This window comes from Siniperca chuatsi, linkage group LG18, assembly GCF_020085105.1.
Source record: "Siniperca chuatsi isolate FFG_IHB_CAS linkage group LG18, ASM2008510v1, whole genome shotgun sequence".
Lineage (NCBI taxonomy): Eukaryota > Metazoa > Chordata > Actinopteri > Centrarchiformes > Sinipercidae > Siniperca > Siniperca chuatsi.
Genome location: NC_058059.1, coordinates 11297124 through 11322810, shown reverse-complemented (window position 1 = coordinate 11322810; position 25687 = coordinate 11297124). Strand labels below are relative to the sequence as shown.

Sequence of the window (25687 nt, the reverse complement as noted above, 5' to 3'; positions counted from 1 at the left end):
TATCTTCTCCTATCCTAGTCTAGACAGCACTGACATAGAAACATGGCTTTGGGAACCCAGTGAGAGCTGCATCCAAGTGTCTGCATCTCCACACTCACTCTCTGTCTGCCATCTGTGTGCACATGGCTGAATGTGTGTGACTCATGCTCCGCATGGCTGAGTGTCTGTGTTTGGCTGTCTGTTTATCTTTCCTCTCTCTCAGACACCAGCCTGAAGCAGTGTTTCAACTTGGCAATGGATGTGGATGCAGCCTCAGCTTCTGTGGATGCCAGCGCCAGCTGAATCCCATCCGCTGGACGCAGGTGCTGCCCTTACTACTCGCCGATGGTCAAAGTCCCATCTCTCCACTGCACCATGTTTATCTGTGTCTCATCTGTCTTCTGATTTCAATGGCACTGTCCATGTAACTGTCCTTTGTACTTTGTTGTCCCAGCACATATTGCAGCCTTTTGACCTGGCCTGCCCAAATATTTTTGTTTTTAAATTTATTTTATATTTACTAGTTTTACTACATAGTTTTGCTAATTTTATATTTTCTTTTTTCTTTCTAGGCTAGACTACCAACTGTCAAATGCTCCAGATCCAGCTCTGGAAGATGTTGTTTGTACTGTAATCAAACATTAAAAGTATTGCTGTGTTTAGCTGTTAGTACTGCTGGCACTGCCCAGTCCCTTATCTGACATCAAACTGGGGGGCACTTCAGAATGGGTTGTTCAAATGGTGCAATTTGATACAGTGAGGAGTACCATATTTGTGTCACATGCACTTAATAACATATCTAACTGTAAAATGTCTTGTTTTCCATAATATTCTCTATTTAACACTTTAAAAATCGAATCTGAACACCTCACACTGCTCTGTATTGCCAAATATCAGCCCTGACTAAGCTTTGGATCCAGATTTTTCCCTACGATTGTCTAAATTGTCAAATATGGTTTTCTGTAAATCAGCCGATTAATCCTTTAGTGTGTACCCACCCTTAGATGTTGGAGAAGAAGGCTTGACTGCAAGCTCACTGGTTCAAATCATCACACAGTCTTGGAAAATATGAACAGGGAAAATGAAGGTGAAACACTTGCTTTCAAGAAAACCACCAAGATGCCCTTGAGAAAAGTATTTATCCCCAAACTGCTCCATTAGAGATGCTCAGTGGCCAGCGGTAGAAGACTGGTTTCACTGGCAGCTTCAACAGGGGAATGTGTGTATGTGTGTGTATCTGTCTGCGAAAGTCAAGAGGAGCACTGCTCAGAAAAATGCATCAAGGAATGACTGAGCTTGAGAGCATGAGATGAGTTTTTTACTTTGTATCCACAAGTGAGCAGGGCACAAGGCTAAAGTGGACTTCTTATTTATCTCAGCTTTCAATTTTATTATGCAGACATTTTCCATTTTCCTAGAAAGTGCCTCAAAGAGGGTCCTTAAATAAGAAGCCAGCTGTGGGTACAGGGAGTACAAATCCAATAATTTCAAAATAAGTCAGAGTAAGTGTGAGAAAATGACACTTCTCAAACACTATGGCTTATATTTGCTGAGTCCAGAGAACAAGATCTCATCATTTTAAGAGGCCCCTATTATTTCATAAATCGACCCCTGCAATGCCTTCCAAGTTTGTATCAGCAATCTTGAACCTCCCCATTTTGAAGAACAATGAAGGTTTTGTATTGGTACAGTTTTCAGTATTTGCAGTGGAAGTGGGAGCTACCCAGATGCGTTTACCTATAGAGATCATAATACATGATGTTTCCACTGAAGGAAAACCTATAGTCTGCCAGGGTTTCCTGCCAATTAACATTACCTACTCCAGAAGGGCATATACTGAACACACACATATCAATGCACTCAACTACGTTAGCTTTTGCTTTTTTTACTCACCAACTTTGTCCAGATACTTAAAGAAAGTTGAGAGTAAACAAGACAGACATGACAGTTAGAGATAGAGTGACAGGCATAAAGGGAAGAGAAAAAGACAAAAGGACGGAGACAATGACTTCTAATCTGTATTATACTGTCTGTTACGATATGATTTATAGTGATGACTGGCACATAGCAGAGTGAGTCATCCACACCATCTGCCCCTTCCTACCTCACCTCTGCCAGCATGCCTGTGTCTAGCTGTCTGTACCCTCTCTTCGCTTGCTGGTGCCCATGCTTCATCAGCACTCCTCCCAGGGGTGATGGATGGCCTGTCCATACTTCCCAATGACTAAAGCCAACTTATTCCAGACCACCTCATTTCTCCAATATTATTAAATTCCTTCCTATCACCCTTCCTCTGACTCACCCCAGCCCTTCGTCACAACCATGACCACTTCCCTAGCCCCACAGCACAATGGTCAGCACCATTTATGGCTTACTTGATAAATTGCCCTACGTCATCTTCTCCCATCCTCAGTCTAAGCTCCTTCTTCTGTTCTGTATCCAGTCCAAAACTTTAACTTCATCCCCTTCAATTGTAGTTCCTAACTTAAACTTAATTCCTTCCATCAACTCATCAAACATCTTTATTCTTTTATCTGTCAGTGGCATTTAACTTTCCTTTCTGCTCTCATTATTATTTCCATCTTCATCTTTGCATCACCATTTTGAAAGAATGCTCTTGTCCTCACAAGAGAGAATGCAAACTAGGTTAGACAAAGCTGCAAGAGAACTTAGTTCTGACCTAAACCAAGGCTTGTCATTGATTTCGCAGCAACACATTACCTGATGTGGGCAATTAGTTTTCCTGCAATCAAGATCCAATCGCAAATGTCCCAATACAAAGTTCTTAACCTTTGTAACTTTATGCATCACAGATACTCTACTTCAAACGCAGTCAACAATGTAATTTTCATTCTATTTGCAGTTAAAACATGCTGTCAAACAGAATCTAGTGAAACTTTCCCAAGTCAGGCTATCATAAGACTAACACAATTAGATAAAAATTTAGAAATGATTCTCTTTCTCAGCACTAGACACTGTGTAACTATTTGTGTTTGTGTGTGTGTGTGTGTACACTACAATGACTATTGCTGAAACAATAAAGACCAACATTAAGTAAGCTAATTTTTAGGGGTTAGGGGTTAGGGTTAGCCTAACCCACTGTAACAAATTAACCATGATATTAGGTAATAAAATTAATTTTTATATAAGCAAAATAACTAGAAAATCTGATATGACCTGGTTACGGCCTGGAGGAGAAAGTTCCAAACACGTTGAAAAAAATTATGTCTTTATAAAACTGTCTGAGAAATTTCAAGCGTACGCAACGTAAATCAACTCAGGCTTGGAATTTAGTTTTTCTACCTGTGTAGACCTGTGCCTCCGAAGGATCCTCCACTCGTTTATGCTGGATGATGTAGTCAGAAACTTTGCAGCCAATCAGAGGCTCCACATCCATCCACTCCAGGGCCACCATTGTGCTTGAGGGCTCCAGGTAAGGGGCTAGGCGCAAACTAATGGAGCAACATAGAAAAGACAAGGTTTAAGAGATGGAAATACAGTATTGACAGTGAGATCAAAAGACTACCACAACTGTTTGTTGCCCTCATCTGGAATTTCAAATTAAACTGTGTGTGCATGTGCCCCATGCCTAAAGTATGGACCTATACCTACCGTGGATAAGTAGGATTCATATGGTCATTGTTAGAGTAGAGGCTGTCACACCTCTGTCTATAGCTCACTGGACAACAAGATGGCAAACAGCAGCTTTGAACATAACAGCATTCCGATGCCACCTGTTCTCCAGCAGTTTTCCCTGTGAAGTTTTCGCTCTTTAATCCTCAAAAGAGATAAAAGAACAATATTTCCATTTTGCCTGCCCTCCAGCTACATCTGTGACAATGTCAGAGAGAGGTAGGTTATCCCTCTTTCATAAAAAGCACGCTCGGTTTCATTCTTATAGACAATAATAATAAGTACTGCAGGTTTTTACTGGCCTTACACTCCGGCACTGGCCAGCGATGGAGATTTGGCTGCTGTAGTGACTCTTCACTGGCCCTTTCGTGCCAGTAAGCATGGGCCCAGGGAAAGCCTGACCAAAACTCTGGTTGTGGCACCATACCCTTCCTTTCCAATTCCACAACCACAATCCACAAACTAAACAATGCCAAAACCGTTATAAAAGCATCTCAAACTACTTGTGCAATACGTGTGCATAATCTAAGTCTCAAGTATCAATGTGTATGTTCCAAATACCAGTATTCCTGGTGAAGTATTGCTAAAGAACTAAAACCAATCTCATCACAAGGTCAATTTAGTAGTTGTTCTGGAGTTTTTGATCATATCACATGATCTTTATCAGCAGAGAGCGTCACAAACACCCCAAAATGACTATTTGTTTTTTTAAATAAATAGATATTTATTATATTCACCTGTCTGTTGGAGTGTGTCCAGTTGATGGGCCACACATGTCCAATTGACAATGCCATTGCCAAAGATTTGTGTTAATGTCACCTTGTTGTTGGGCGATGACATTGTCACTCTATATCAACAATGACATGGTGAAACAAGTTCAGAAACACTTAATGCACTGTTATCTTTGGTGTTGTTTCACTGTAGACACAGGTAGAGATTTCAAATTTAATTGGTCTAGCATCAGTGACTTTGCCATCAAATTTGTCACACAAAGCAAGAATTATGCAAAACTATAAATTTGGTTATAGTTGATAATGCGGGCATTGGGTCCTTGGCAAAACATTGTCACATTGGGTGCAAATGTCATTAGGTCTTGGACCCCAGAATCCTCTCTTGCAGTTACACTATATTTTATCTTTCTTAAGCTTTTATTGTTATGGTGCCAATAAATGTTGCCCCTCATTCACGCTGGAATATAATATATTAATAGGCCTTTTTTATTATTCTTTTATTAAATGCTTTCTACAGCCTTGCCCTTTCAACTTCCTGTTTCTTTTTAAAAGTTCTCAGGGCAACAATAGCCAGGATGGATGACTCACAAAAGCCTCAAGAGTATTATTAGGACACCTTGAATGAGAGCATGTTCTTTTCAGAGGGGTGTAAGGGCCGACTGACAGCTATTAGAACTTTGGGGACTGTGCTTGTGTCTACAACTTTCTCAAGTGCCCCAGGAGTCAGACAGGTATGTGTGTATGTGTGTGCATGTCCATGTGCATATGTGAGTGTGCGTGCGGTGCATCAGTGCATGCATCCATGAAATCTCTCTTGTGCATGAATTCCTAGGTGTCATAGTGTCACCTCACACTTACATTGGCTGCCTGAGGGGACTGCAGTTAGGCAGGCCATCTTTGCTGAAGGCACTCAGGTCACAGCGACACCAGTTATCAATGACATCGCCCTTTCCAGCACACCAGTATAAGCTCATTGTGGCGCTCTTGAAGGCCTGTAAAGGGTAACAGGTGAGAGAAATGCAATTATCTCTAGGAACATGCGCTCCCCGTCCATCTATGCTTACCCCACCCCCATCTCCCAACCCGCCCACCTTCTCCACCAATGACCTCCATATCCCAGCACACAGGCACAGATCCTTGTATTTCTGTCTACATGATGACTCTCAATTGACTATTTTCATTTTCTTTTTCCCCATCCCCTAAAATTTACCATCAACACTAACATATCAAACCAAAATAATAATGATAATAATAGTAATAATAATAATAATAATAATACACTTTATTTATAGAATACTTATCAAAACAAAGTACAAAGTGCTTCACAGAGAGAGAAATAAAATACCACAGTGAATGATGAAATACATGAAGGACAAAAACAAAATAAGAGATAATGACAATAAATTAAAATCTAATGAAATAAACAGATAGCTCAGATAAGATCAGGATATGGTTTCCGATAAAAATGTGTTTTGAGAAGAGACTTAAAAGAAGACACTGACTCAAACAACTGACTAATTTCTTTGGGCAGTTCGTTCCAGAGCCTCGGGGCCCTGATGGCAAAAGCTCTGTCCCCCTCAGTTTTCAACCTGGACTCAGGAACAGACAGAAGACTCCTGCCTGAAATTCTCAAACTACGTAAAGGTTCATAAGCGATTAAAAGGTCTAAAATATAATCTGGAGCCAGGTCATGAAGAGCCTTAAAAGTAATCACTAAGATCTTACAATCAATCCTAAAACAAACAGGGAGCCAATGTAAAGAGGCTAAAACAGGTGTGATGTGATCGTACCTCTTGGTCCTGGTTAAAAGCCTAGCTACTGAGTTCTGTACAGTCTGCAGTTGTTTCAGAGTTTTTTGATTAAGACAAGAGAACCGGCTGTTACAATAATCAAGGCGTGAGGAGATAAAAGCATGTACAACAGTTTCTGCATCACTAAGATTTAAAATAGATAATATTTTCCCAATATTTCTGAGGTGATAAAAACATGATTGGACAAGTTTAGTGATATGTTGCTCAAAACAAATTGCTATCAAACAGGACACCAAGATTTCTTTAACAGGCTTGATATGTTATGACAGGTAGCCAGTAGATGGCAGTATTTGATTTGTGATATGTTGGGGCCCAAAAACAAGAATTTCTGTTTTATTTCAGTTGTATCAACATCCAGTTTTTTATGTCGGACAGGCAGTCGTGCAGAGAACTCAGCATACTAAGGTCAGTGGGCTTGACAGGGAGGAACTGTGTGTTGTCCGCATAACAATGAAAAGAAATCCCATGTCTACAGATGACATCACCCAAGGGAAGCATATATAGGGAGAACAGTATCAGTCTCAGGATTGAACCTTGAGGCACACCATATTTGATATGGGAAAAGGATGACATGAAGTTCCTCTTGGACAAATAAGATGGAAACCAGTCTAGTGCAGTGCCAGATATGCCCTTCAGTCTATCTAAAAGAATGCCATGATCAATTGTGTCAAAGACAACGCCAGCAGCACAAGAATTGAGCACATGCCTGCGTCGGCATTCATTAAAAGGTCATTAGTGACTTTGAGAAGGGCTGTCTCAGTGCTGTGGTGCTGATGAAAACCAGATTGAAACTTTTTAAAGGTACTGTTGTTTTCCATAGCAGCAAGAAGCTGCTTAGATACAATTGGAGAACCTCGGAAATAAAAGGCAGTTTGGAGATTGGACGATAGTTATCCAGGAGGGTGGGATCAAGCCCAGGTTTTTTTTAGGACTTGTTGAACACAAACAGTTTTATAGTAACCTGAGACAGAACCAGTAGACAGTGAGTTCTTCAATATAGATAGCAAATGGAGCCCAATACAATCCATAACTTCCAATAAAAACCTAGTTGGAATTATGTCAAGAGGGCTGGAGGATATTCTCATAAGATACTTGATTTCTGTGAGTTCAGGCAGAGTAACAGCAGAAAATTTGCTCAAAGAATCTCTGAGCGGGTGATCCACATCTAAAAATGCAGGATTGGGAGTAATACCAGATCTTATTAACTCCACCTTTTCAGCAAAGTGCAATAAAACATTTTCACAGTCAGCATCTCAATCAGCAGAGGCACAAGGACAGGCTGGGTTAACTAACTGATCGACAGTTCTGAATAGGAATCTGGGGTTGTGCTGGTGGGCAGAAATAAGTGCAGAGAAATGACATGTTCTTGCATCTTTCACCATCCTATTATAAGGAAGTAATAACTGTTTTATAGCCACAAAATGGACAAGGAGACCAGCTTTCTTCCATCTGCGTTCTGCCCTTCTGCATTTCCTTTTACAGCTTCGTATACTGTCATTTAACTATCAAAGCTCTTTGATGAAGTGAGGACTGGCCAAAATGTCCTCTCTCTGAAGGTCTAGAACTCAAAATGGGTCTCACAAAGACAGAAGTACAGGTACACACGCACACACCGACACACAGAGTGACCTTTTCATACCCGCCGTTCCCAATTACCGGAAGGCAGGAACATCTCACTAACATCGACAAGCTTACACTGTGATATCATAGATGCACTGTGACTTTTATGATGGAGGTGTGAGAGCTGTGACACTCCCCACCTCCTCCATTCTATGCGCACGTTTGTGTGTGTGTGTGGATCTGTCGGTGTCTCCGTCGGTCTGTCTGTGAAGGGGATGGAGGGGGGGATGTTAGGAGATGACATCATCTAACATCTCCATGTGCTGATTCATTAACGGGCGAAAGAAAAATCAAAGGCAGAAGCTCAGTCATCCTCTAAAAAGGCAGCAAAATGCCGATATAACCGTCAAAGCAGTAAAGTATAATGTCAGGGCTTTCCCTAAAGCCACAGGCATGATAGAGAGTGAGTTCAAGGGAGTTCGCAAGCACTCTGGCTCCCCCTGTCACAATATGGATCAATGGAGCACTCAGTTATTTATGTGCTCTAACTGGTTGGCAGTGCTGCCTCATGCAGACAACTTTGGAGATGTAGTTGATCATGGTCACAAAAATAAGACAATGGAACCATGCGGAAACATTATCACTGGGTACCAGGCATCCAACAAAACTCAGAGAGAAGCCAGTCCTTTGTTCCAATACACCATGACATTCACTTATCCAAAAGCAAAGGAACTGATGAGACCACACACATCTTTAAGACAATCGTGCACATGCAGCGTGTACACAGGGGCACATGCAAACATGCACGCACAAACACACACTTCAATTAATGATTGATTTCCACAGTTGCTTGTTTCATTTCATTGGAGAAATGCCAAGGAAGATTTCTGCAGTGTGTTGATTAATGGAAGTGACATTTGAGATGACTTTGGGCATAGTCCTGACCAGAAAGGCAGACGGCTTGGCCAAAAAAAGAGTCAGGGTATGCACTCAGAAGCTGATGTTAGCATTTCCACAACACTACATTGTTAGCTGTAAAGGAGGCTCAACAGTCTTTCATGGGAAATGACTTCTTCCAATACCACTTGCATTCACTCAAGGCAAAGGATCCTGAGAGTGAAAGTGACCTAAATGAGCAGCAGCGTAAGAAAGAGTGGAAAAAAAAGAGGATGAGACTAGAGAGACCAAAAGAAATAGGACAGTAAAAAATAAACAATATGAACAAGGAAACAAAGGTGTGAAAAAAGGAGACTCCCAACTCTCAAAGCATTCCCCACCTTACTGTGGAACAGGATCAGGATCCTTCAGCAGTCAAGCCTTTCCCATTATTTATGCTCCAATACAAGCCTGTCTAAATGAGCATGCTGAATGAGCAGTTATTATAGGGTAGGCAAGCACTGTAATCCATGGCCATATAATAACCCCCTGGAAAACCAAAAAAGGGAAAAAGGTAATTACATTTCTCCCCCTTGCCTGAGCCTATGTGGCTAACTGCTGCCAGAAAACATCAGCAGCAGGGGTCTTGCCACCTCATGTCAATGGGAAGCAGGCCACAGACAAAAGCAACAAGAAAAACCTGGACTCAAGGACTATGCACGCACACAGACTAGACAAATATGAGAAATGAGAAATGACCTCCGCTGCTAGGGGCAAAAGAGAGGAAGACCACAGGACTGCCATGCATTTACCACCACCAGATTCCTAGAAAAACCCCATATGGGTCTGCTCACTTGATTGCATGGCTGCACATGTGAAAAAATAGACAAAGCGATTACCGCCGTGTTTATGTTTGAAGAGTAATGCAAGCCAGTCTCCACTGGGTAAACAGGGAATCTAATTGTGGTTTAGAGAATGAGGTAGGGGGTTGGGTGGGGGGCACGGGAGGTAAAACAGAGATGAGGATTTAGAGAAAAGCAAGAAAAAGAAATATTTAGCTCATACATGTAAAGTGATTGTATGTCAAGTGTGTGGCAGTGACGACAGCAATATGTCCTGCTGGTGCAAGTTAAGAAAAAGACTTGGGTCAGTAAGGAAAATGTTTTAGTGAGATAAACAGACATATTGAAAGGCCCAGGAGAGATTACTTCTGTGTTCAGTGCAGTTACTAGATAAGTCATAGCTGAAAAGAGGAGGATACCCTATACTGTATGGATTAACTATCATGCATTCCCAGAACACTATAGATCCATATTCTGTGTTGGCCAGATAGGGGTAGGGAACAAACTTTAGAAAAGCAACTGTTTTTTGACAAAGATGGTCCTATCTGAGCAATGACTGTAACAGTGTAAGACAGTTTTTGTGCAGTCATGACAGATTTGCTTTCAAGAACTGGTGATGCCCCTATGGTTACAATAACACATGGTTCTACAGTTTCACAAATATGCCACAATTCATCTCCATTGACCTTATCGATACTGAACAAATTGAGCTTGAAATGTAATCACCCCCTGCTTTGCACAGAAGACAAGATCAGTGAACAGCAAGGCCACTGAGTATCAGCAACAACTCCAGCCGCAAATTCCTAGCCTTGACATCATTTAGACCCTGCAGACTCACTGGCACCAAAATACGATTTGGACCTTTCACTTTCGTAGAAGCCTGTCGTGACTTACAAGAAGGCAAGGGAGGCCATTGTGACCTTTTTAATGTATTAATCTGTTTGTCTAGTCTAAGCTGACCATATTACTGTCCGTCTTCAGAGGCTAATACACAAAAACACTGGCCAGCTGGCCCACGGTATTGATTTATAAGATGATCACTACTGGTGGTAAAGAGTCTAAGTCAGCACACACAGAACACCATCAATGGTGACCTAAGTGTGTATGTCTGTGTGTGCGCACACATGAAATCATTTATGTAGTCTTTCCAATCATTCCGGGCTAATAGTGTTAATAAAGGAACCAATGGGCTGCTTCTAGGAACCTTGTCAGAACTAGTACTTCCAGGAAATTGGATACTGGGGGCAGCTACAGGGTTGGTTCACCCAGAGGTTGATGGGGGTTTGCCATCTCACTGGAGAACCCTCAAACAGCAGGTATTGGTTTTTAGGTGTGCCAGCTCTGTTTGAGGATGTTCTAAACTTACCAGAAAAGTCAAGTGACTTATTAGTCTGCTATCTTATTATGTGTTAAAACAATCTAAGCCAACAAATAAAAAAGCCAACAGAGAAGGGGAATAAACGAAAATGGTAACAAATAAAATTTGACAAAAATTTAAAATTTCTGTGGACATTACCCTCTATATGATTACTGGAATAATTATCGATATTTTCTTTCACTGACCATTTATCATCAGGGGGAAGTTTCGGTTAGGTCTTTCTTTGTGATAGGAAAGACGGATTTAGTATGATTTAGTTAGCTTTGTATGTAGCATAAAGGACAAGTCTGTACTACTGCTTATGTAATTAATGCTTTATGGACCAAATTTTGACCAGAACCTACGCTCAGTTGCCAGTTAGGTACACCTAGCTAAAACTAATACAACAGCCCTGCAATAAATTTTACCTTCATGAAGGTTATAATAAGTTTTTGTTTTGTTTTAGAGAGGTGTCAATTCAACTTGATTTTTTTGTTTCTTTCTATGTGTGCATTAAATTATGAGACCTGCTGGAGTGAGCAGTCTAGGCTACATACTATTGCCTAGAGTTGGCTGCAACTGTGAGGGTGTGTTGGTATTTGAATTTTTGTATATTCCTTAAATGACTTGAATGAGAAAATGCTAGTTTCAAGCTAACAGGACACTAGGCATACTTTGTATTGTTTTCCTTATTAAGAAGGTCCCCTAAGGCAAGCTCCCCCCACCCATTGCAAATATACCTGCCCTGCTCTTGTGTGTAATGCTGCTACCTCTTTTGTTTTTGGGGCAAATATGTTGTTTTGCTGTTACTTCAGTGCACCCTCCTGCCATGACTGAAAATCTTCTAGACACGCCCCTGCGAGGGGCTGCAGTAGTGCGTTATGGTGAAAGCATGACAGCGGCCACTTGGCAAGATATAGAGGATTCTGACCCATTAGACTCACAACCAATTTGTTCAAAAGGTTTACCATAATTCAGTCACAGCAACGCAGGACATAGGACCACTGGCAAGCTCCACAGGCGTTAGCTTATTTATTTATCCACTGAGGTATTTTTCTCTGGCACTAAGACAGGGGAGTCTGTGTGCGTGTGTGTATTTGCGTGCACTCAAAAGGCCTGTAAGCAAGACCACCTTAGACGAGTCCAAGCCAATTCCAAGACCGGTTCCAGTCGAATTCAAGTCAAGACCAGGTTTAAAGCAAGCCAAGCCCGAGAACAGAGCAACTTGAGAATACCATGGCAAAGAGGGAGTAATCCTCAAACCTTTCCTTCCAAATGCAAAACATAATTATTACGTTTCTTACAGACAAATAAACACAATGAATTATCTACAAATTTAGCTATACAGTACATGCAACTGATGAATGCATAAATGGAGGTGAATGGAATTTTATTTGTGGTGTTACATTACACTTAAAAACTTCAACAGCAACATGTCTTTTCAGAAAAAAGTGTCCCCATTACTGCAGAATCCACAGACCTCATTTTAAGTTTTCATAGGAACTTCTTTCTACTGAGGAAATAATCCCTATAGCAACAGTTGGACAGTTAAGCCTATGGATAATCCAGAAGGGGCATTGCTCCTGGAAAGAGTGTTGAATTTTTCTAAATGTAACGTTTCAATGCTGTGAGCACCACAAACTAATTTCCATTCACCTTCATTGTATTGGGGTTGAGGCAAATATATCAGGGGCGGACGCCTTAAAATCTCAACACTTCAAACCAAACCTACCAGCATGGATAGATACCACAAGAGGCAAGTGATACAACATGTTTTCCCCCCTCTATTTGGGTACACCAACTCTTTAACATGTTTTTAGGAAAACTCAGGTAACTATCCAATATTGGCTGACAGGATCAGTCTTCCAGGTATTACTTTCCCAAATCCTTAACTAGTCATTGGTAATGTCAGTACTGGGCACATGTACAAAGACGTACTTTATTCCCCATTCTCCTCTTTGACAGAGCCACACAGAGCAAGCTAAGAAGAAGGCAGATACGCCAGTCTACTATTTCATTTTCATTCTACTACCATTTATTTCTGTTTCTTTTCAGTCCTGGTAGTGGTCTTTTCAAGGAAGGGGTAATTTCACATTGTAACAAAATCCCCCTCTGGCTCAATAATGAGGAGATTTATGTGAAAGGGACATGACATGTCCTGTCAAACAGTCAGGCAGCTCTGAGAAAGGAGGGAGGAAGGGAGCCAAAGAAAGAGTGACAGGTCCATGTAAACCCAGTAGTGGGCATACACAGACACATGCAATAGGTATATGCATATAGGTATGACCTCAGTCCACCTAATCATAAACTGGACAACTAAGCCTCTATTTTGATTGCTTCAGGGGGTTCAAGGTAAAAAATAAAAGAACCTCATCTCTGAGAAAGCTTTTGCAACATGGCATCTGTCTTTCCCGGTAGACCCAGCCAAGTAGAAAGATAAAGAAGTGTGTGTGAGAAAGACACACACACAAAGACAGAGAGAGAGGGAGAATGAGCAGTTGTGTGTGTTGAGGAGCAGGTTGTTGTGTCACTCGTCTCTAATGCAATATACGTGCCTTTCAGACTAGCAGCAGCAGTTGCGGCCAAGAGAAGAAGAGAAAGAGGAAAAGAGGAGCAGAGTGATGGACTCCCCTCCCTCCCAAGAGGTCGATGACATCAATAAGAAGCTAATAATCCTGCCTCAAGCTACCTCAGAAGGGCTTGCCAGAGCGATCCACTGCAGTCTACCCTTTCTCCTCCTCCTCCTCATACATCTCACTCTGTACATCCCCAGAAGACTACAGACTGGGTAGGGGGAGAGAGAAGGATGGATAGCGAGGTGTTTGGAAGAGAGGGAAAAGAGACATTTTGCTCTTCCTCACGTTCAGCTATCGATGAGGCCCACTAGGGATCGTCTGCTATTGATTGTGCCTTCTTTTCTTTGCAGCTGTGGTGCTTGTTATGGGCAGCACGTACAGGGGGCTTTGTTGTGTGTGTGCGTGTGTGTGTTTGTGTTCGTGAGTGCATATATATGTGTGTGTGTGTGTGTGTGTCTTTTTTGCCTCTGGTATTGTTGTTGCCTGCAGTAATTTCAGAAGGTAAGGTAATTAGATGCTTGATTGGGGAGAGCATGAACCAGTCTGCTCCCTATGGTGTGTGCATGCATGTGTGTGTGTTGGGTGTGAGTCACCTGCAAACAGCTCTGCGTTGGCTTACACATGCACAGAGAAGACATGTACCGGATGTTAGGTAGCAAGACAATGATAAGATGAAGCCCAAACAGAGCAAAATTTGGTAAACTAAATGTCAAGTGAAGCCAGAGCCCTGTCCTAAATTACCTTATGGAAAATAAATCTGATATGATTAACTTTCACTGCACAAAGATCCAAAGACTTTTCATACAGGATGAATCATAAACACAACATGTGGCCATTAAGCTGATATTACATTCAGCTGTGTATGCTTGTTTAGACACAGACACACACATTTATATCTCACACATATACACATTGACTTTCCCACAAGAGGAGAAAACCATGATGTCATCTTTTTTATGCCCTCTGTATTACAGTGCTCATTTCCAGTGGTCAAAGTTAACCAACTAATGCCACCTAGAGGTGATTTGTTACAACTGTATCACTTAAACGCTTCAGAGGACAATGGATATCTACAGTATGAAAGGATTACACCACCACCACATGGTATGACATTGTATATAAGTAAAATATACTGAACAATAAGCATGCCTCCCAGACTTTCAGAGCAGATTGTACCTTTTGTCACAGGGCAGCACAACACATTCATTTCTCTCACATTTACATTAAACTACTGTTTGCAGAAGATGTAGCATAATACATGGCAACTTTTATGTAAAATTGTTAATAAAAAGTTGACAATGTATGTTCATATAAATATAAATAATTCACAAAATGTCAGAAAATACTTTTAATCTTACAACAAACTTAATAAAAAGTTGACAATGTATGTTCATATAAATAATTCACAAAATGTCAGAAAATACTTCTTATAATACACTTGTATGTTCATTCCTGGATGTGGGTGTTTTTATAAATTTAGTTTTTTTCTTCCAACTCAAGTGGGTAATGATGCATCACATCTCTTGACTTGATTCTCTTTGTCATTCTCTGGTTTTCTGGTCACTTTCACAGCCTCTCTCTTTCCTTCTACACACACACCCACATGCACATGCACACAAGCAGACACAGACACACACACACACGCACACACAGACTTCCTACCCCCATGCTGCTTTCTCACCTCTTTGGTGACGTTGTCTTGGACCAGGCTGTAGAGGGGCACCACGCGGCTGACTTCCAGCAGCACAGGGATGGGGGAAGGCTGCTCTCCGCTCCTGCTGTTACCAGTGCGGCCTCTCCCCGACACTCCTCCCATCATGGCCTGGTGATGGCACAGGTGGCAGCCAGCTGGACAGCTGCCCTTTTCCTCACAGCGGATCTCCACGCCGTTCACCATGTCGTCAGACAACAGCTGGCTCTTCTGCAGTGCCGTCAGGTAGGTGATGAAGGGAACTGACTTCAGCTCACGCCGCCCACCTCCGCCAACCCCCTGGTCTGTTGCCTCTGGAGGGGTAAGCAGGGGAGGAAGGGAGGGTATGGGTAGGAGGGGGTGCAGACAAAGATAAACAAAGTTAACAACAATAATTATTTACATCCATTTTAGGAAGAGGGAGGGAAACAGCCATCAGTATTACTTTAATATGTATTCTTTCCAAATTGTAAAAACAATCCTCGCTTCCTAAACTTTCTCTCATCTTTATTTCCATAAAACAATTTATGAATCTTCACTTGGAGTAGCAAAGAACATTCACAGTCCCTCAGTTGCATAGAGCGTCTGGATTTACTTTTACTTGCTGCCAAGGAAAAGATGAAAAAACAACAACTAATCCCTTACTGTCATCAGCTTTCATAGACAAAGGATGAATGGGAGGGGGGAGGAAGGAGGGGTGTCACTGGCTTCTTCTCCTGAGTGTCAATTACCACTGTTTGATGTTCTCACTGGAGTTGGGGGGATTCTTTCCCATCATTTCCTCTTTCAGTGAGAAAACAACACACCATGCAGAAAGAAGAGGCAGCGACAGCAGCAGGAGAGGAGAAGAAACAGGAGAGAATGCTACTTGGGTGTTGAGTGTTTCACTTGGAGGACACATCAGGCCACATGTTACAGTGGAGCAGATCTGCCATCTGTGCTGATGTGGCAGATGTGCTTTTGTGTCTATTTGCTTTACAAGAACAGAGCCACATATGTGTGTTTTCCAAATGAGTGATACAGGACTCTTTCTAGTGACAAAAAAAGTGCATTATAGTTGGAATTACTGGCTTATGATGTAGCTTTGAGATATTATGCATCATCAGTCAGTGCTACAAAATATATAGATATTGCAGTTTAAAACACTGAATATGTATCATACTTATATATAACTCACACAAAACAGACTAAATATACACAGACAGACCAAGAAAAAACAAGGGAGACCCCAAACCTGAAGGAAATGGGTAAGACAGCAGGAAAATCCCTTGACATTATTTAAGGTGGGGTAATTGGGACCAATTAGGGTTAATATTTTAAATGACTTATTTCCTGTTAACAGTTTTAATGACAGTGAACTCGAATATCCTTTAAACTATTGTCCATGGCAAAAAGACAATGATCTCAAATAGTGTATGTGTGTTTGTGAGAGACTGAGAGAAACAAGTCTAAATGTGTCTACATGTGCAATTTCACTTGGACTCCTGTAATATCAACAATGTTAAATAAGTTAACCCAAGACATGAAAAGAGCGTGTAAACTTTCAACCACTCATTTCTCAAACACAAACACATGCCGACACATGTGCTTTACCCGCAGTCATTTAACCACTCTGAGAAAAACATAACCCAGGTGGGGATGTTTTCAAGGACTATTTTCTAACTAATATTATTTGCAGGGGAAAATCACATAGGTGTCAAGTTGATGTGACATTTCAACCACACAAATGCAGCATGTAAAAATAATTTATTTACAATACATCTCAAATTAGTTTTAAATTTTGATTGATCAAGTAAAAGGCCTTGATGTAACTCAAAACTGCAAAAAGTTTTGCTTCCTGTTGTACTGTTGACATCATAAAAGTAACAAGCAGAAATCATGTGAATACAGAGCATGCAAAACTGTAATAAAAAATCTGTGTTATGTTGTATTGTTAAAAGCCTAATAAGAAATTACTGCACACAACTGACTTTATGTTAATAATTAACATGTGCATAGAAAGTCCCTACATGATTAATGGCCACACTTTAGCTAATTAAAAGTATACTGAATATTCTAAAAGAAGCTCACATTCAGTTTAAAATTATGAAAATATATAATGGGTAAAAACAAAGAAAATGTGAAGTTGCTTTTAACTTTTAGTAGTATAGTATAGTATATAGTATAGTTTTTTGGCTACCTGAACCATATGTAACTCACTAGTAAAAGTACATAATACTGGCGAGAAATGCAGCATTATGAGAAGACAACATGAGGGAAGAAAATGGATGTATAGCTAATTGGCTAGACTAAACAACCAAGTTGAAGCAACAATTCACTGCCATAGAAAAGAAAAAATGGTTGTAGACAATTTTTGGGGCATTACTGGGGTCATGAGTTGAGTGGAGATCCTGGTAAGGGAGATAAGAAACATATTTATCTAACATATCTAAAATATATTAGTATCAGCTTTTAATAAAACAACCTATAATGTGTAATATTCAATTATTAAATGTAAACTGCACCTCAAGTCACTGAAACTTCCAAATTCACAGATAAAACACCACAGACATGACCTTTAGCTGTGGCTAGTTAGTCTAATTGACTTTCACCCCCTTAACTCATTTAACCCCAAATTACAATTGTTCACATCTATGTAAACAAATGCATTTCATGAAAGATTTGGCACTGTAAAGTATTTCTGGAGAAAATAAAACACAGCCAAGGTAACGTGAGTCTTTCTCCCTGCACAATCTTGTTTCCCCTATTTTTTATTTACTTTTGGACTTGTTTTCATTAAGTGTCCTTACCGTAAATCTTGTTTTGAGACTGGTAGCAAACTGCTGTAGCATATCATTTCCATCTGGGATCACTAAAGTACTTTGTGTGTCTGTTTATTTGTGTTTGTGCAATGTACAGTTTAATTGACATTTGACCAATGGTGACACCCTTCACAAGGACAAATTAAACTGGACTACATGTTGCTACTTTTGTGCACTTAAAGCAGAGGCCCGTCATTTCAACTTTTTATAAACTATGACATCTCTTTGCTGTTTGAAATTAATGTGATGCTTATGCAACACTTGCCTGTCATCAAACACAGTGAAGAGATAAATGGAGTGAATGCCATTGATCTTGCACTACCTTTGTTAATTAAATTGTCTTAGTAGACTGGTTGCAGTATAATTACTCATCAGGGACACATCCCCTCTGGACAGGGTTATGTTGCCCAGGCAACAACAGCAAAGGTGTCAGATATCTTCCATAGCAATTTAATACAGATGTTGTTAGATATGGTTACTGTTGGCATTGTTGTGTTTGCTTTATTAAAACAGCTGCTAGTGCTACATGTACCACATACCTCTGATTTTAACAGACCCTTGTTATCTAAAGTAGGTCATATTCCATATTAATTTTACACAGTCTTAGACAATAATGGCATAGCAAGAGAGACACATGCTAATACAATGTAAATGTCCACTCCAATTAAGCATTGTTATAACTTGCTATTTTATTATTTGAACAGCAGTTAATGGTCTGTAAATAGCAGGCCAAAATACAATAACTTTTATTAAATATGTTAAATGACTATATCTAAATAGATATTCCAAATTTCTTTAAAAACCTATTTGTTTTAAAAGTGCTTGAACAAAGAAAAGCAGACAGTTTCTTAGATTGTGCCACATTTACTCTCTCACTCTGTGTGCAGAGGTGTTGAATTGACATTCTTTAGAAGACTTATTCTGACATCTAGTGGTCTGTTTCTATAATTACTGGCTCACGTCTAAAAACTGAAACATGTCAACACATCTGGATGTTTTCAAATGCAGTTGTAGCCTGTGGGCAGTAGCCTACTTCAGGTTCTCTCTGTGAGACTTATTTTGTGTATTACATCCATGGAACTGCATCAGGACCCTGGCGTGCCCACTGTCCATGTAGAAGCCTACATAGCAACCAATACAAACAACCGTCAGGCTCAGAGCTGTGCGTATTGCGTAACACTCACGTCGTGACGTCGTCAACACTGCAGTCTCACATAGCAGCTGCAGTAGCAGAAACACAGCGCGCCCATCAAAACCTCTGTACTTCCAACCAACTAACATTGAAGAAAAGGTAATGTTTTAAAGCAGAAATGTCAAAAGAAAAACATTACGATGAGTCCTATATGAGTCATTTGTTTTGAATGCACGATCATCAAAACCAGCCCTGTGATATGTTGATTAACATTGTCGTTGTGCCAAGGGGCAGTTTTAACGTTTGTTGTTTTGTCGTGAGGCCTCAAATTTACTTGTTTAAATTAGAGAATTCTCTATGTAGTTCGTTTTTAAGTCTGGACTGCAAGGTCAATCTATTTTTAAGCATCAAGAGAGTACGATGGTGCCCTTAGATATAACCTAGTTAGCTAGCTTATCACATTGCTTGTCATTGCGTGGAACGGCCGTGTGTGCGTTAGCTCACTGATAAATAACAACAATTCATCAATTAGCTAGCTTACCTGCCAAGCTTATTTTCTTTACGTTACTAGCAAGAGGATGTAGTGAGTTGTAAATAATGTTAGTGTTGCCTAGTCAACAACACATCCTGTATTAGGATTACAGTATTAGGTACGTTAGATAGTTGTCGTCAGTGATAGTTTCCTTGTTGACTAGTCACCCAATAAATAATTTTCGCCTCATATTTATGTCGGCTACACCGCGACAACTAGCTACTTTGAAACAGAGAAGCGCTAGCTTGCTGTGCTAATTATAGCTAGCCACATACTTATTAATTTGCCTGACAAATAACCTGCAAACTGGCATTAGGTTTGTGGCAATGTTTAGGACTGTATCATTTATTGTCACACAGTCCCAGAGAGTCAGACTTGTGTAATTTGTGTATCACATTTCTATTGCTACAAAATACTGCTAAATCCAATATAATACACAGCGGTGAGGCATCTTGAACATGGTACTCACATAGTTATTTCCTCACTTGAGTTAGTGACATTATGTTTTACTCTCAGTAGAATTTCACACAGAATGGTACAATATTTTGTAATTCCTTTATTGTTTTTTCTCACTCAAGGAAAGGACCATAATGGAGGCAGCATCTTCCCAGCTGGACCCAGAACTAATTAGGGAGGTTCTTGAATGCCCTATATGCCTGGAGACCTACAACCAGGAACAAATGAGACCCAAACTCCTGCAGTGTGGTCACACAGTGTGCAGGCAGTGTCTAGAGAAGCTGTTGGCTAATACTATCAATGGTGTGCGCTGCCCCTTTTGTAGCAAGGTCTCCCGTATGAGCAATATCTCCCAGCTGGCCGATAATCTAACTGTGCTCAAGATCCTAGATTGTACTACATCCTGCAGTGCTGCTGCTGCTGCCCTAATGTGCAAGTCCTGCTGCAACCGCCTACCACGACAGTACTGTCATGATTGTGCCACAGTCCTCTGTGAGCTCTGTAAAGGGGAGGGCCACCTGCATCAAGGCCATTCAGTCCAGCCGATTAGGGTGGCTGCTGAACAGCGTCGTAAAGAACTGGGTGGCAAGCTGACTACTTTGCGTGATGTTATGGGTGAAATTCAGAAGAAAAAGACAGCTATTGAAAACATTTCCAAGTCTTTGAGACTAAAGTACCAGGTAGTGCACCAGGACTATACTACAGCTGAGCTACGTCTTCAAGAGGAGCTCAAGAGGTCTCGAAGAGCATTCACAGCGTCCATGGCAGAAGTAGAAAAGCTAAATGGGCAGGTCCTGGAGGAGCAGACATATCTCCTTAACATTGCGGAGGTGAAAGTGTTGTCACGCTGTGATTATCTGACAATGCTGGTGAGGCAGAGTGATATCGCTTTGCTGAAGGATGATGGCGGAGGCAGTGATGATGAAGAGCTGGATCTGAGGAGCAGCTTACCCACCATGTTTAAGCTGCAAGAGCCAGAACTGGTCAGAAAAGAACACTCTAAACCTGTAGAAGTGGGCCAATTGACCACAAATACTTTTACTGTCAATACAGACGATGAGGCGAGTCAGCTGGAGATGGCACTTGAAGGTGATGTAGAGAGTGTAGCTGGAGTAGTAGGGGCTATAGGTGGTGCAAGGGGGGCTCCAATGGATATTTACAGAGACATTGACATGGTTGCAGCTGAGGAGGCAGTATGTGGTTCACCAGGCAGCTTTAAGTCAAAATCCATGGATGCAGGCGGGGGATCACCCGGAGGAGCTGGAACAAGCGCAGGGCCCCCAGTCTGCCAGTTTGTGAAGAAGATGGGCTGCAAGGGAACTTTACCTGGCATGTTCAATTTACCAGTCAGCATCTGTGTAACATCACAAGGTGAGGTCCTGGTAGCTGACCGTGGCAACTACCGCATCCAGATCTTCAATCGCAAAGGTTTCCAGCGTGAAATCCGCCGCAACGCTAGTAGCATCGACAACTTTGTCCTGAGCTTCCTTGGGGCTGACTTGCCTAACCTCATCCCCTTGTCCATTGCTGTCACTCCTCAAGGCCTGATTGGCGTCACTGACAACTACGATAACTCAGTTAAAGTCTACACTATGGATGGACACTGTGTGGCTTGCCATAAGAACCAGCTGATTAAACCCTGGGGCATTACTGCCATGCCGTCAGGTCAGTTTGTGGTGTCAGATGTGGAAGGTGGCAAGCTGTGGTGTCTAGCAGTGGACCGCAATGTAGGTGTGGTCAGCTACAACAGATTGTGCTCTGCTGTGCGGCCAAAGTTTGTGACATGTGATGCAGCTGGAACAGTCTATTTCACCCAGGGCCTGGCCCTGAACTTTGAGAAACGCCACAATGAACCCCACCTGGAGGGTGGCTTCTCTATTGGCTCAGTGGATACTGATGGCCAACTAGGCAAGCAGCTCAGCCATTTTTTCTCAGAGACAGAGGACTTCCGCTGTATCACTGGCATGTGTGTGGATGCCAATGGGGATTTGCTGGTAACGGACAGTGGCAGGAAAGAAATCCTCCAGTTTCCCAAAGAGGGTGGATTCAAAATTCTCATCCAGGAAGGGCTGACCTGCCCTGTGGGAGTGGCCACCACCCAGAAAGGACAACTGCTAGTGCTGGATTGTTGGGACCACTGTGTTAAAGTCTACACATACATTCAGAGGAGGCACTCCTCCACTTCCTAGAGGAACAATCCAGTCCACATGAGCATGAGAGGTTTAGTAGGTATGTGTTGGTAGGTGTGTATAGAAGTTTGGAAAAGGTAGAAACCCACTGTTATGTCACTTTAGTTTGGCTGCAGTCCAAGAAATTCTCACTCCAGCTTTATTGGGTTATTAAATTAATGTTCTAGTCAGTTTGGTTCAATTTAAAGCCTACTGGATTTTAATTTAATACCTCAAATTAAAAATCAGATACTTAAGCTGCCTCCTGATTATGTTAATGGATCACAACACTAAAACAGACAAACTTTTTACATCAAAGAATACTGACACAAGTTGTCACATTAAAATAAGCGAAATAAGCCATTGATGTCAAAGCTAATGCAGGCACAAAGTACAGATGATTTTCTTTCCTCTATTACTGAGTGCTATATCCACCATTCAGCCTGACTGATGCATAGCTTTTCACTGATATGCTTCAGCTTTGCAAAAGAAAAATGTGAGAAGGAAGAATTGAAAATGAACATGTATTTACATGAAATAAAGCATATCGAGGCTTTTGGCCTGTGAAGCACTTTATTATTGACACGACCTAGTGTTAGGTTTTAGTAGCACAGACTAACATTGATGTTGCTGAATGCAGCTGGCAGCTTTAAAGTTTACTGTGCAGTTAGCTAATGGCAAAACAGTAACCAAGAATTAGCATTCATTGAATTGCATTCAGTAACATTCAGGGAACATAAAGTGTAGAATATTAAGTTACCTACAGGAAAGAGAGCAATGGTGATATGTCATATACTGGGGTTCTGTGGGTTTAAATTTACTGACATTGTCAGGAAAAAATCTTTGGCCAATAATAGTAAAAATGAAGTCACCATCATCTATTAAATTAGTCAATTTTTGTTAGCTGACCATTAACTTTAGCTGAGTTAATGCAATCAGAATTTGGGTTACTGATGTTTAATTTGTAGACCACATTATTATTAGCATTTTTTTCCAGTACTTATTAATACTGCCTGGCTACCCTGTGTACATCAGCCACAACCTGAGTAACCAGTTGAGAACAGGACATTTTCAGAGCAAAGGTTACTAAAATCTAAACTGAAAGCCTTCTCCTAGTGACTTCCCAGCCACAGCCTCATTTATGTCACTAGGGGGCAGGTTGCCATCTGCAAGATAAAATTCAGGTCAAGTGCTCTGGAGCCTATTCTAGCTGTTCTGCTCAGTCATACATCTCACTGCAATTTCAATCCTCTACATCTCCTTCTGCTGGCTTTTTGTTTAACCTGCAGCATTAAAGTTAGCTTTGAGCAGTTGTTTACTTATGATCGTAAACATTGTAGCGCCTAGTTTGAGTCCTACTTCTCAGACAGAACTGTGTCCATTATGAACAGAGTTGCAAAGGTCTCAGATTACCTTTGTAACTTGGAAAGCCCTTAAAATGTCAAGGCTCTGATCTTTCTATTCCCTGTGGGCGTACGTTCAGCTACATCACACTGTTATCTATAAATTACTTTTTGTTGCTATGCCAGTATAGCCAACACTAAATAGCTCCAGCACCCAGACCACATTAAGCATAAGGATACAGCAGACATCTACAACTTGAATAATGTTTACAAACTTTGTTCAAACCTGGTGTTTATTCCAGAGAACTTGTCCCATGCCATTGTTTCCTCACACCTGGCTTGTGGTTACAGTCTTTCGAAGGGATCACTGGCAGGAGTGTTCAGAATAGCACTGCTAGAATAATGATGAGTGAAAACTCCAGCATCACACACACCAAACCTTGTTACACTGGGATGTTGGTCCCATGTTTTTATGTCTCCCTCAGGTTTTTATGAAATCACTAGACAACTGGCAACCTGAGTTTTTCCAGTGTTGGTAGATATGGTAAAGACAACAGCCATATCCAGTAATTTGCTTGTTTGTGCTTATGTTAGTCAACATTAAATGCGTCTATATCTGCATGTTTTTTATTTATTATTTTATCCTGTTGATTTATTGAAGTTTTGAGTCCATACGAAGCATTAGAAAGAAGATGCTTTCAGGTAAAATAATAATACGAGACACCTTTAAATCAAAATATTTAGTGGCCTAAATGTGGGGAATCAAGTTAATCATTGAAACCCACCCATCAATACTGTATGTAACATATTATATGTCTATAAAGTCGTAAATAGCAAATATGCCTGCTCTGAGGCAATACGTATCTTCCAGTCCAGGTTTGCTCATAGAAGCATATCGCATACTGACTCAAGTTCCAGCCTTAAAAAGAAATAATTTCACAAAGCTGACCTTAATTCTGCACCTGGAGCCCCATTAAACAGCAACACACAAATATACATATCTGATAATCAAACTGTATCGTAAATAAGTGTTTTTCATATTTCTACATAAGCAAAGTGATAAGGAGAAAAAAGATAGAACTGAATTTAAGTATTAGGTGAAGTCTGTCACAGTCATATCCATGTGCATTTTTGTTTTACATGATGTATTTGTTTTATTCTTAGGCCATGTTATGTCAACACTATACTAATAGATTTTAATTCAAGATAGCCTCAGCTGCATGTCAACCTTGCCATCAAAACTGATTATTTTCAGTATTTACACTTTATTCAAGTGGTCACTAGATGTAGCCATTATTAGAGAATATTCAAACTTTAAAAGTGACAGAAAAATGCATAAAATGCTAGAAAAATCAAGTGTCCTTGTGTCAGTGTGCTGAAGATCAGAGTGTCTCACATAATCTTAATATGTTGTTTTTTTTAACATGTCATTGGAAAGAATTTCCTTGCATACTTCTTCACAGTTTATTAATTTATCCTATTGGATCGTAATACTGCAATATGTCCATGAACCAAACTCCCATGTGTTTAAGGTGTTATGTCCTTTGGAGGCTGTGAATTTTACAATGCGTTGAACACATTACAGACATCTCTGTGTAGTCAAATTCATGTTTGTATTGTTGATTATCTGAGTGCAATAAACATTTATGAAACAACTAAAATATCAGTAGCAGTTCTTGATACCATTCTAGCATTCATGTTCGCTTTTATCAAATATGTGTATTCATACAATTTTCAGTTTTCTGTGTGACTTACGTAGTAAAAGCAAACCTTCTTTGTCACCACAATTGGCTGGCTCTATTGTTCCACTTAAACATATTTTGATTTAGGCTGTAGGTAGTGGTGAGTGATAAGGAAATAATACTGATAATAATGGTGCAATAATATGGGAAGGTCACTTTATAGCCTTGTCATGTCTTGAAGTTTAAGTAGAGAAGTATTATTAGCAAAATGTACTTAAAAGTATCAAAAATAAAAATACTCAAGCAGTAGGATGGTACCTGTCATATACATATTATTGGATTAATATTATTGATGCATTAACATGTAAGCATTGTAATGTTGTAGATACTTTATCTACAGTTGGGGAGTTTCATTTGTAACAATGCATTGTTTAAAATAATATAATATATACATATTTTCAATTCAGTCAAACATTTGATCAGATGATTTTACTGCTACTTGTCAGTCTAAATAAATG

General features: G+C 40.5%; 2 protein-coding genes and 1 long non-coding RNA gene across 10 annotated transcripts in view; 2 read left to right on the top strand and 1 right to left on the bottom strand.

Annotated features, from left to right (window-relative positions):
• LOC122865414 (astrotactin-2-like) overlaps window positions 1-25687 on the bottom strand; it is a 273440-nt gene that overhangs the window by 34124 nt on the left and 213629 nt on the right. For 7 of the 8 annotated variants that reach the window (XM_044173805.1, XM_044173808.1, XM_044173807.1 and 4 more), the window contains 3 exons: window positions 15047-15369; window positions 5202-5335; window positions 3283-3431 (listed from right to left, as the gene is read on the bottom strand). In XM_044173805.1, the coding sequence (XP_044029740.1) occupies window positions 3283-3431; window positions 5202-5335; window positions 15047-15369 (606 nt within the window). Of the gene's footprint in view, window positions 1-3282; window positions 3432-4349; window positions 4460-5201; window positions 5336-15046; window positions 15370-25687 lie in introns of those variants that run through there. The other variant, XM_044173810.1, reaches the window with a different exon arrangement.
• On the top strand, window positions 15164-18037 carry LOC122865416. Its single transcript, XR_006375473.1, has 2 exons — window positions 15164-15301; window positions 15846-18037. It is a non-coding gene; the product is annotated as an uncharacterized LOC122865416 (long non-coding RNA).
• Window positions 19000-25148, top strand: trim32 (tripartite motif containing 32). Its single transcript, XM_044173814.1, has 2 exons — window positions 19000-19147; window positions 20099-25148. Exon 2 carries the CDS (start codon window positions 20111-20113, stop codon window positions 22163-22165), a length of 2055 nt encoding a protein of 684 aa, XP_044029749.1. The 5' UTR covers window positions 19000-19147; window positions 20099-20110; the 3' UTR covers window positions 22166-25148.